This window comes from Crocodylus siamensis, chromosome 4 (assembly GCF_052110815.1).
Source record: "Crocodylus siamensis isolate JL-2025a chromosome 4, ASM5211081v1, whole genome shotgun sequence".
NCBI classification, from domain to species: domain Eukaryota; kingdom Metazoa; phylum Chordata; order Crocodylia; family Crocodylidae; genus Crocodylus; species Crocodylus siamensis.
This window is the reverse complement of record NC_143398.1, coordinates 4,162,861-4,175,588: the sequence shown is the minus strand read 5'-3', so window position 1 is coordinate 4,175,588 and position 12,728 is coordinate 4,162,861. Positions and strand designations below refer to the sequence as shown.

The 12,728-nt window shown below is 45.1% G+C and overlaps 1 protein-coding gene across 1 annotated transcript in view; it reads left to right on the top strand.

Moving 5' to 3' along the window:
* COPG2 (coat protein complex I subunit gamma 2) overlaps positions 1–12,728 on the top strand; it is a 31,082-nt gene that overhangs the window by 4,160 nt on the left and 14,194 nt on the right. The window contains exons 3-12 of the mRNA XM_090041506.1: positions 506–586; positions 1,783–1,854; positions 3,193–3,272; positions 4,060–4,135; positions 4,931–5,023; positions 6,273–6,359; positions 8,436–8,593; positions 9,706–9,839; positions 11,331–11,398; positions 12,307–12,495. Of these exons, the coding sequence (XP_089897632.1) occupies positions 506–586; positions 1,783–1,854; positions 3,193–3,272; positions 4,060–4,135; positions 4,931–5,023; positions 6,273–6,359; positions 8,436–8,593; positions 9,706–9,839; positions 11,331–11,398; positions 12,307–12,495 (1,038 nt within the window). The remainder of the gene's footprint in view (positions 1–505; positions 587–1,782; positions 1,855–3,192; positions 3,273–4,059; positions 4,136–4,930; positions 5,024–6,272; positions 6,360–8,435; positions 8,594–9,705; positions 9,840–11,330; positions 11,399–12,306; positions 12,496–12,728) is intronic.

Sequence of the window (12,728 nt, the reverse complement as noted above, 5' to 3'; positions counted from 1 at the left end):
AATGCTGGACTAAGCAACAAGTTTGAAATATCTGGCATTCATGTGGCCAATGGCTAAATTGATATATCATCAGCTTAGCATTCTGGGGTGTATAATTTGGGGCCCATGTAGTTTATAACACGGTGACTTTGCAGTTGGGACCCTAGAAGACAAAGATCTGTCTTTTGCCATTAATGATCCTATGGCTGTTTGAGACTATGTATGCACAACATTTTTATAGGTTTATGATTTGATTTATTTGTATTTGATTATGGTAATTTTAGGAGCATGAACAACATTTTTGTAACGGTTGGTCCTATTTTATTGTTATATTTGTATTTTTGTTACTTTTGTTTCAATTTATATTATGGTTCTATGTTTGCTATGTTGTTTTCAGGAGCATGGCATTTAGCCAGAATCCTTAATAAATTGACTGCCTCGGTGAGAATGCATCACTCTGATTTCTAAGTGTTAATTGCCATTGTGTTGCCATGCAGTAATACCATTGTTTCTGCTGTGTTTGCAGGCTCGTCTTTTTAATGAGACCCCCATAAATCCACGACGATGTCTGCACATACTTACCAAGATCCTTTACTTATTGAACCAGGTAAGTGTGATCATTTCCTCCTAAGTGCGTAGTCATGGTTGAGTTTGAGCGAAAGAAGTATTTTCAGGAGATCAGAACCACTTGTACTTTCCGCTGTCAGCTCCAGGCGAGTTGCTATCAGTTACAGAAAGGAAGAAATGTGGGCACAGAAATCTTAAGGGACGCATGTCTTCCTCCCCCTCTCTCCACCGTTTTGCCTTGACCCCTCCCCACACCCCCTTCTCCCCTCCACACACACATTGCCTGTGCCCCCTCTCCCCACCCCTTTAAACTTTAAACTTATTTGGAGGGAGCTGCTCTCCACTGCTGCTTGGTTGCCACATGCATGTGGTGCCCACTGCCATCTGATCACCCTTGCTCCTCTTCCAGCCTGCAGGAAGAAACCTATAGCTTCCCACATTTTTCTCCTTTCCTCAGATTTGGGCCCTGACAGCCCTTTTGGGTCCCCACATACTGGGTGCCTGTGCTCTGAAGCTTCTCAGACATGTTATGAAAGGCTCCTGGGAGCTGCATACAGGCACTTTGATAGCTAAAAACAATCTTGTTTGTGCTGCGGAAGTAACTGGTCTGGAGAGAGTATGAATTGACACATAGTTGGGTGACATGTCTGTCTTGGTTAATGTGGGGAAAAGGAGACAATACAAAGAAACTGTAATGAGCTGAGGAATCCATATAACCAGGCATGCATGAAATGTGGACTGAGTTGGGCAGTGTTTAATACAAAGGCAAGACCAGCAGGGATTACAAGCTCTGCACTGCTCTGTCTTAATTAGAGCCTTTTCCCTTTGAAGAGATCCTAAGAGAATCCCCTTTGTTGTCACACGTAAACCGAAGCTCATAGTCACTGCTGCTGTAAAGTGAGCAGAGGGAGCCCAGGGTAATTAATAAGCTCTGTTCCTAGTATTTTTTCTGGTGTGAAGGATGATGAGCTCATGTTGAAATAAGGCAAATGAACAATGTAATTATGTCAGCTGATGCTCTGCAAAAGCAAAAAGTTATGGAGGGAGTGTTTGTTTCCCAGATGGAAAAAGTTGTAAGGAAGAAAAAGGTTTGAGACCAGCAATTTCAGGCATCTAAGGGGATACTATTATAGACCAGAAAAAGGAAAAACAAACTAATGATAAAAACCACCAAGGAATTACTGGCTGCTGACACTGATTGGTCTCTGACTTCTGCTATTTGTATGTTCTCCTTAGGGTGAGCACTTTGGAACCACCGAAGCAACAGAAGCCTTCTTTGCAATGACCAGATTATTTCAGTCCAATGATGTAAGTCTGGTGATTCAGCATAAAATGTTTCCTGTTTACATACCGCCAGCTACATCGTGAGCTCTGGCAGCTATGGTTTTTGCCATAGTGGCTCCCCGGTGTGCTGAAGGATACTAATTACTAACTAATAACTTACGAAGTAGGCTGTTGCTAATAAAAACTTACGCATTTCTGAATGAGTTAGTCTCTAAAGTGCCATTGTGCCCTGCCTTCCACTTCACAAATAGTAACAACCAGATTCTGTTTTGTGAGGCAGGTATTGTTTTATACGTGTCTTCCATTTGGAAATGACTTATAAATTCCTTACCACCCTAAAAAGGAAAGAAAGTTGTTCCTTATAAGTTAAGTCTCCTAGAATTCCCTTGATAGGAAAAACTAAAAATAAAGGGTTTAGAACAGAAGTATCAATCCTAGGGCCCATGAGTTGGAGTCGCTCCAGCCAGCCTGCCACACTACTGTTGCAAATTCAAATGACTGAGTGAGTAATTTGGCTAAATGCCTTTATTAAATCCAAAGGCCGGTAGTGGTTATACGGTTATTTTAAATAGGCGTACTAAAATACTATAGGAAAATGTGAACTATGTATTAGCTAGCAGTGTTACCGTACTTAGCAGTGAGCACATCCACACAGTAATTACAGTGGCCAGCATTTGATCCAAATAGGTACAGCTGGGTTAGTGAGGGAGATCCTAGCTGTCCCTTGCTGGCTGGCTCCAGCAGGTCAGCTCCACTAGCAAAGAACCTCTCTGTCTTGCTCCATTTTATCCCCCTAGAATGATTTCTCATTGCCTCATCTTTTGAATTCTAGAGATTGGTCAGAACTCACCCAAACTTCCACGCAGACTTACCTTGTCATTCCAGATATGCAAAACCTCCTTACTTGCTTTTTTGGGTATTTGTCATAGCTATGTTGGTCTAAGGAGATATGCAGACAAGGTTCTTTGGGTCAATTTTCAAGCTTTTGGGTAAAAACACAAAAGCTTGCAAAGAAGAATTTGTCCAACTATTTTAGTTGGTCTAATAGAAGATATCAGATTGACCCAGAGAACCTGGTCTTACTTGCTTTGTGCTTTCTTGAGTCTCCCTAGCCTTCCTTGGCTTGCCAGTGTCCTTTCTGTTGTTCACCCTTTTCTCCTACATTGGCACATGTAATTAAACTGCATCCTGCATATTACACTTCAGCCTGCTAACATTAGCATTTTGACTGTCTCTGTCTCTGTCAAATCATTACAGTAAATTTCATCGCTCCTACTGCTACGACCAGGTTATTGTAAGTAGAAGTAACTGGCATTTCAATGTTGACATGTCTTAATGCTTTTTTGTAATACATTTCCACAGCAAACCTTAAGAAGGATGTGCTACCTTACAATCAAAGAGATGGCCAATATCTCCGAAGACGTCATTATTGTCACCAGCAGGTATAAGAGCTATGGAAAACCTTGATCTTCAAGGTTCTGAAATGTGTACAGTTACTTCGGCTACTGTTTTCCATGAGACTGGCTCCCTGACATGTGTAAAATGGATAGTAAGGGACATGAAACTAAGTGCAGCCTCACATCTGGTTTAAGTAAGTGAAACACCATTGAGTCATGCCTGGAATCCTGGTTTGCTAAACTGTCATCTTTTGTATGGACAAGTCTTAGCTGTGTCCCATTGCTGAACAAAACAAATGTATGCCCTGCAAAGCTGTTGTGGCTTGGAAGGGAATGAGCCAAGCTTGCATCTGACTTGCTTCATCCACAAAACGGTCAAGTTCTGGCTGCAGAACCTGTGTGATATAAGGGGCAGACTCCAGAGAGATCTTGACATCTGAAATGCCATGTGTGACTAGCATTTGGAAAGAAACTGCGTTTTCATTAGTAAACCTAGAAACTATATTTTTTAAGCTACCAAAGAAGCAGAAATGCTACTTCTTAGAAGCAAAAATCCATGCTGGGGAGTGGGGGTGAGAAACAGAAGTATTCTAGCACAGACACTTGTATTCCCTCCACCCCTCACATGCACACCTTAGGATTTGTTTTTTATTTTGGTTGGAATCTTTTCATGTTGGTTAGATATTGCTGATCGAGCCAAATGCTAAAAATGTTTAAATGACTAGCAGTTAGAAAAATGCCCTCTTGCCACCAGTTGCGTGATGATAACCAAGTGATGGCTTACATGATGATAATATGTAACATTTAATACGTATGTTTTAAATTGTTCTAGTTTGACCAAAGACATGACTGGGAAGGAAGACGTATACCGAGGCCCAGCCATTAGAGCCCTGTGTAGAATCACGGATGTAAGTACAGAACACACCTGTGATGAGATCAGGTGCCTCCGTCACCCAAGGGGCATCTGTCCTGCACTGGAGGAAAAATAAGCCGCTGCTTTGAACCCTGCTGTTTTATAGACAAGCTGCTTGGAGAAGCTGTGGAATCTCCTGCCTTGGATGTTTTCTTGAAAACCTCTGACTGAACTAGCTCGCAGGCCTGTCCAGCTTATGCCCTGTCTCTCAGTTGCTGAGAGGTGGTTCTTGAGAGAGAGAGAGTATTTAAGCAGGGCTTATTCAGCCTGACCTGTACCCTACCAGTCTTCCCCCTAAAGAGGTTGGACTGGCATCTGTCTGAGTATTTGCTGGCATTAAACACTCCTAGGTAAGCTCTGACCTTCAGACCTCTGCCAGATGCACTGAGATACTGTGCATCTGGTATCTATGCAGGGGCTGGACGAGATGACCCTCTAGGTCTTTCCAACCCTTTGAATCTCTACCATCAGAGGAATCACGTGTAATACACTGGGCATGGGATTAGGCATGAGCTATAATTCTAACTCCCGCCCTGCCCTACACTACAGCATTGATCAGGATGTTCACTTCCAAGTACCTCCCTGGGGCACATGCTGTGAGGATTTAATGCCAGCAAAGCAGCGGGAAAGTGTTGTTCTCAATACATGCTTGGTTTCCTCCCGGTACTGTTGTGTATATATTGACAAACTCCATTGTAAATCATCATTTCTCTTTGACGCTGTGTTGAGTGGATTGTTTTCACTCCCTTCAGAAGCAGAGCTATAGGCAACTGTTCATTTCCTTTTGTAGGGCACAATGTTGCAAGCCATCGACAGATACATGAAGCAAGCCATTGTGGATAAAGTCCCCGGTGTGTCCAGTTCTGCCTTGGTGTCTTCCCTAGTAAGTGGAGAAGTGGATTTATATTACTCTGGTTGCACTGCTTATGGCAGAGGTCTGGGAAAGGTTTCATGGTTTATAGGTAGCTTGGCCTTGCCTGCGTTCTGGCTGTTGTACCTCTCCTCACACCCCTTCTCTCCTTTCTCAGTCCTGTCTCCTCACACTCAGAACTTTGCCTCTGCCCATTTTCCATGTCCCATGCCCCAAGCAACCTCCCTCTTCTCCAGCCCCTTCCTTAGCACAGCTTTTCCTCAACTTTCAGTTCAGTCTTATCCATCCCAATACTCAATTGCTCATTCATCTTGTGTGCATCTTAATTTGGAGTATTGATTCTTCTTTGCATTGGGGGTGCCCCATACCCCGCCTATATCTAAACCATTATTCTCTTAAGTACCAAAAATATGCTTCAAACTGTATGTGGGAACTAGTTCGGAGACTGTTTGCACTGGTGAGCCAGCAGGCCGAGACTAAATCCCCCTTGATGCCCCTTGTAGTTGTTAATGATGTATTAGGAGTCCTGCAAAATGTGACTGTGGCAATCCTGATCAAACTCTAGACCACGTAACAACACTCTGCCCTCTATACAGATTTGATGGTGACATTGTAGAGATGCATTCCTTTTCCTCAAGGGCATCAATCAGACTGGTTAACTAACCTTAAACTGGACTTATAATTGTTGCCTCAAGTCAGCCATACAAAAGAAGATGATAGTTGTTAATGTTTTTTCTATGCTCCCTTTCCCTTGCAAGCAGTGTTGGGACAGTGAAGGTGTCTGGCACGGATTAGTGTTGGGTGGGTGTCAAGGATGGAGGAGGGGGTGATGGCATTGTGTCCTAATGTTGGAGATGCGGGGGAAGGGGGCACGTGAGACAAGGATGCTGCCCTTTTTGGTTGAGCAAAGGGATGGGGAGGAACAGGAGATGACGCCCCAATGGGTAGGCCTGTGTTGTGGGTCCTTGGAGGTGAGAACATGAAATTGCCTTTTTTCTGGCCAGTATTGACAGAAGCCCCAAATTCTGAGTTGATTTGTGTAGTGGAGTCCAGGGTAACAGATTGCAGTGTACAAATGTATAAAAGGCATTCTCAACACCATGTGTCCTGTTGGCGGGAAGTAGAGCCCATGATTTAAATGACTTGGGGTAGCTATTTTTAATTAAACCATTTAGGAAATGATTTAATCGTTAAACGAGTCTCAGTAAAAGTCAGAGTTGTGGCTTTGCTTGTCCTGTTCATTCTTGGCTTCTGCTCCTAGCACATGATGAAGATCAGTTACGATGTAGTCAAACGGTGGATCAATGAAGCCCAGGAGGCTGCATCTAGCGACAACATCATGGTGCAGGTATGTAGCAGAGTCCTGAAGCTTATACTGTGCTGGTTTCCTAGGACCCTTTTCGTAAGCTTGTGGAGTCTGTATTTTTGCATTTAGGTGACTACTGAGCTTAATATAGGTCTGAGTAAGTAACTGTCAACACTGCCCTTCTGCCCTTACACCTCAGGCTTGGTGTGATATGGGCAGGCAGACCCCAGTGATGCACACATTACAGGATCAGAGCTCTGTTTGTTAACTGTAACTCATCCCAGCCGGTAGCTGAAAAGGTTCTTCAAGTAGTTGTCAGTGACTGACTGCACTTAATAAAACTCATGACATCGGTTAGTCCAGTTGCATTTAGCAGATAGGGTCTGGCTTGCCATTCAGACTAGGGAATTTTTTTAAGGGCAGATTTTCAACTTGCTCTCTCCTTTTTGGCTGTAAAAACAACAAAACCAAAAACAGGATTTTGAGCAAATTGTGGAAAATGGGTGTCTCCAAATTCAGAGGCCCAGATTCCTCTTGCCATGTACCTGGACTCTTTGTGTTTAATGCCCTTTTGTTCCCTTCCTCACTTCGAGGAGCTACAGTCCTTTTGCTGAGTTCATGGCTTGTCTGTGCTGGAGGACTTTAAATCTGAAACTACTTGAGAATTGTTTCTATCTTATCAGCCCAGAAAAATCCCTAAGTCTCTTGATTATATTTTTTGTTTGCTTGTTTTTTGGGGGTTGTTTGTTTTGGTTTTTTTCAAGTAAAACTTACTGTTTTGGGGTCTTCCCAGTTTGGCCTTGCAACAAGAGGTCCCAGAGGGCTAGTTCCAAACAAATGTTGAAGGTCTAAGCATATTTTAACTGACAAAGGTTGGCTGGATCCTTACTTGAACCCCAACCTATAATGGTTTTGTGACTTGTCAAGTGCAGTTCTTGTTGTGGTGTTTAGCTATACCATATATTGATCCACTGTAAGAAGTGCTGTGGGTGATAACTGGTAGGGGTCCACTGATTTTTAAATATGTTTCTGGGCCGATACTGGACAATTACTAATGAGGCATCTTGACTAATACCAATCCATTTGCCAATTTATGCAACCCAGCAGTTTGGAGAGCAGCATCCGGCTGGTGAGTCTGGGGCGGGGGAAGGAGAGGGGCATAGGGGAGAACAGATCGAGGCCCATAGCGCGCTCCAGCACCGCGGCCACTTGGCCCAGTGCCACCCCAGGCCTTAAGCGCACAGTGGCTCCCCACCCTTGCCCTGCGCACAGATTTGGGAGCTGCACGCCCCCCCGTGCCTCCCCCAGGGACACATGCAGTGGCGGTAGCTCCCCCCTCTGCACACCTCCCCAGACAAACTGCTCGTGGCTCTGTCCGCCACCCTGCCCCGGTGAGCAGCGCCTACCCCAGCCCTACTCCCTCCCTCACCTTGGGGACCTCGATCTGTGCCCCCCCCATGCCTCTTCCCTCCCTCTGCCCCTTCCCCAGCCAGACGCTGCTCTCTGAGCTGCCAGGCTGGCTGCACACGCGTGGCATTTATCAGCAATGTTATCGGCCACATCAGCCAAAAAAAGCCGATTGCCAATCATGTCAATTTTCCTTTTATCAGTGTTGCTACAATGTGGCCCGATATATCAGTGCACCTCTAATAACTGGCAAGTACAGGAATGTGTTCTCTCTTCAGCATCACACTAATGCGGGGACTTTGTTTAGCTGCCTCGAGGATGGTTTGCAGGGCCAATTGTTCATTAATACACATTATAAATTGACATACACAGTGTTCCAGATGTCGATCCTGTTGCCAGGGGAACATTTTTCTCTGCAAGTTTCTATGCATCACTTATGTCTGCTTCTGACTTCCTTCCATGTGGGCGAGGGGAGAGGACACCTTTTCCTGGCTGCCTCACGTAGCTTTGTTGGAATTGTAGATGTAATTGCTTGCGAGGAATTTGATTTCATTTGAAGATGAAGTGATGCTTTTGTTTAGAAATAGCCAATCTGCTTACAGACAGTGCTCAGCAAGCATGTTGGCGCCCAATCCTTCCTAAGGTGCCGTGGATACAGTCTTTTTCCAGTTGTCCGTGTGCGAGTATTGCATTTCCCCTCTGTTTTCCTAGTATCATGCCTTGGGGCTGCTTTACCACCTCAGGAAAAATGACCGCCTTGCAGTTTCCAAGATGCTGAACAAATTCACCAAATCGGGGCTGAAATCCCCGTTTGCCTACTGCATGCTCATCCGAATTGCCAGTCGCCTCCTGAAGGAGTCTGAAGTGGGGTAAGCTACTTGGCTGTGTGTGTTGCTTGGTCAAACTATATACTGTTCTTTTCATGTTACCTAACTAAGGGGAGGCTCGCCCTCATAAAAATTCTTGGAATAAAAAGACTAGAAAAACAGTATAGGATTTTTGCAGGGAGTGTGAGCTGTGATCATAGAAAAATAGGGTTGGAAGGGACCTCTGGAGGTCATCTAGGCCTTTTCCTGCCCAAGGCAAGATCACCCCTACCCAAACCATCCCATACAAGTCCTTGTCTAACCTAGTCCTGAAGCTGCCCAAACAACCTGTTGCACAAGACATTGACCCAAAACACAAGGAACACCCTAACCTGCCACAGGGAAATCAGGGGTACGAGGGTGTTATCTATGTCCCACTGCTGCAAGCATTGTTAAAATGCATTTGAGAGCTCTAAAGAAGAGGACCTCACAGAGGAAGGCAAAACCTCACAGTTTGTTTCAATGTGACCATGAAATGAATTTCCTTCCTGATCTCAAATATACTCCAGAGCACAAGACCAGGACCCTCTAAGCAAGAACCTCTGGGTTTTAGTCCTAGCAGGAGTGAGTGAGTGAGTGAGTGAGTGTGTGTTTTCTCCACTTCACCAACAGTCTAGTTGGGATGCTTGAAACTGGATTCAGCAAAGCATTAACAAGACATAGTAAGAATCTGCTTGGGCAGAGACAGACTGGCTGGCCCACTGTTTCTTTCCAACTCTGGTTTCTCATCCTAGTGGAATAAGGCTGTGTTACTTACGATCTTTAGCTCTAAGGTTCCTCTATCACTGGAAACACCTCCCCAAGGTGTTTCCCTTTTGAGTTGCCAGAGATCAAATAAGTGGTCAGACAAGCTGAGAGATGAATGTACCTGCTCCTAGAACTCTGTGATGCCATGTTGTTGGGGAAAGGGATTCACCCTACATTTGGTTGGGATGAATGGTAATTTGAAAGTGTTGAGCTGTATCATGCCAGTGTCAGCACATTAATATGACTCGACCGCAAATAAAACTCAGGCCTGCCCCCCTGTTACCATGGCACTTGTTTGTAACTGTTTCACGTTGCTGGGAAATTAGGTTCCCATGAGAAACCTCTGTATGTCTTTGTGTTGCTGGCAGGCACGAGAGCCCTTTGTTTGACTTCATCGAGAGTTGCCTGCGAAATAAACATGAGATGGTCATTTATGAAGCGGCCTCTGCCATCATCCATCTCCCAAACTGCACAGCAAGGGAGCTGGCTCCTGCTGTTTCAGGTCAGTTGAGCATGAATTGGGTTTGCCACGCTGCCAACTAACACGGTTCATTTGATCCATTTCATCCATTGTCTTGGCTGGGGGCAAATTGCGGATTGTTTGGTGATTTATAATTGCAAAGTTACGCTTAAAGTAAGATCACACCTTCAGACCAGCTTAAGGCTCCCGTGTCCTTCCTATGACACTGACATGGCCCTGCAATAGTCCAGGTAATACGGGGACTCCTTGTTCACCCTTTGAAGTGTCTGGCAAAACTCCTGTAGATGCAAAACCTGACCTGAAAGCATTATTAAGTTAAAGTCTGAATAGGTTCCTTAAATTTTTGTTACTGGTCAGATAAGAACTGAGATACAGCTGGAGAAAGCACAGTGTAATCAATACTTCAGACATTCCCATACCGGGGTTGCTAGATCACCTGTAATTTAAGCAGAGGTAGCTGTTCATATGTTACTTGCTGCCTGCTTGAGAAGGGTCAGTTCCAGTTGCTCGAAGGGCAGCCTAAAAACTGAATTCTACTCTTGCTTTTCTTGGAGGTGACAGAGGCTGGTTACAGAAGGAGTATTTGAGCCACATTTGAATACAGGGGGCACGTCCAGATGAGCGCAGATGTTTGTTTCCCCGGGGACAAGTACCAGTGGCACCAGGTGTGCTTTGTGCTGCTGCTGCTTGTCCCCAGGGAACACCTGTGCCACACATGCTCTGGCACACAGCAGGTTACCTACCCCGAGTGGGGTGGGGGAGGCTGGAGCCAGCAACTGTGCTGGCTCCAGCAGCCTTACCTGGAGTCCTAGGGATTTCCCAGGGCTGCAGCCACAGCAGGAAGCCTGACCAGCAGCCAGAGTATGATTCCACCTGGCCAGACTGTTTTTGGGTGATGCACACTATTCCCATGTGTGCCACCCCACTTTTTTTTTTTTACCTGGATTTTTTGACCCTAGGATCTCCTGGGGTCAACAAAAAAAAAAAAAAAGGGGAGGGGGTCTGCAGCACTACATCCGCACCTCTGTGCTCATCAGGACACAGCCAGGTTGTCTTAATGTGTGGCAGAAATTAGGCCAGAAGCTCCTCAAAGAATAACACATTTGACTGCAACCTTGAAATGCCCTAATGGCAAAGGCAGTCTATGTGGGCAGATTGCTTACCAACCTCTCTCCCATTCATCCTGCCCATTTGAGACCTTTCTTTTCTTGAACTTGCTGTAGGTAGGACTGGCTTGTGGTATATAGCCCCTGGGTGTTTCAGTTTCAATTCAAGTACTGGAGTGCTGCGGTTTTCCTGGCATCATCCAATACCTATTGTGTCAGATGAAGTAATTCTTTGCTGCCCTTACACTGGTGTGTTCTGGTCATGGAGAACAAAATGGAAGTCTTCGAGCTTGTTAAGAATGAGCGCATGGTGGGGATGTTAACAGATCTGAATCCAAATGTTTCAAATCCACCATGCTTTGTAAAAGCATGTCATGAATCACTTCTCCAAATGCTTTATTTTTAGTGCTACAGCTCTTCTGTAGTTCACCCAAGCCCGTCTTGAGATATGCAGCTGTAAGGACCCTTAACAAGGTGAGTGTTTCTGAGACCTCTTCTCCAGATATTTCCAGCATAAATTTCAGTGTGCAAAGAGCCCAGCTGACCCCAACTGTCTTTCCTGCCTAGTGCCGAGGGGCTGGACCCGATGATTTTGTGAGGACCCTTCTACAATCTGTGAGCCAGACTTTATCACAGGATGGTTCACTGTGTAATGAAGGAAGGGTTTCACTTCTGTGATTGTAAAATTCAGCAATCATAAGACCATACCCAGCCCTGCTAGAGGACCTGCCTTCCCTTGTATAGGTTTTGGCTACAGCAGAAATCTCTCCTATAAGCAGAGTAATCTCTGCTCAGTTCTGAACCGTGGACTCCTAATGCCTTCTAATTGGATCCCTGCTGTGGCTGTAACGCAGTACCACATACCATAAGAAAGTAGCAGTTCTGAAATGTTAGTGACATAAAGCATTGGTTTCTCATCCATAGCAATTTAGCAGTCTCTAGATTTGGGTATAAGCTGGAAGTGTTTGGATAAGTGAGAGCAACCTGCTATGATTTCACATGTGCAAACTGCAGGGACTTAGAAATATAATACATGGAACAGTATTGCAACTGGCAGCGCAAACAAATCCTTCATACCAACTTAGCTGGCCTAGGGCATGTGATTGTATCTCCTGCTGCTGCTGGCATTACCAGCTCTGACCATCTGCTCTTTATGGCTGAGGGCATTATTCCAGGAGATAACAATCATGAGGCTTTTGATGATGCAAGGGGGTCTCCGTTTCGCTTTCTATTGATGACTAAGCTGTCAATACCCATCATTCATTCCACAAGTACTTGGCCACTATGGGAGACCCTGAACGTTTTGACCTCTGCTGCTGTCGCAGGCTTTGAAGTCCATACCACTTATACTGCTGCTTTCATATTACTGACTTCTTCTCCAGGTGGCCATGAAGCACCCGTCTGCAGTAACAGCCTGCAACCTGGACCTGGAAAACCTGATCACTGACTCCAACCGCAGCATCGCCACCCTGGCCATCACCACCCTCCTGAAAACAGGGAGTGAGAGCAGCGTGGACAGGCTTATGAAACAGATCTCCTCCTTTGTGTCAGAAATATCGGATGAGTTTAAGGTGCAGTACTGGATGCTTCAGCCCTTTCTGATTGCAGCCTTTCCTCCTCTCCTTGCCTTGATGAAGCTTTGCCAATGGCAGAGAGAACTTTTTCAGCGACAGAATCCTAGAAAAGTAGGGTTGGAAGGGATCTCGTCTAGTCCAACCCCTTGCTCAAGGCAGGTCTGTCCCTAGGTAAACCATCACAGATGACTCTTTGTCTAATTTATTCTTAAACTCCGGGAACAACCCAA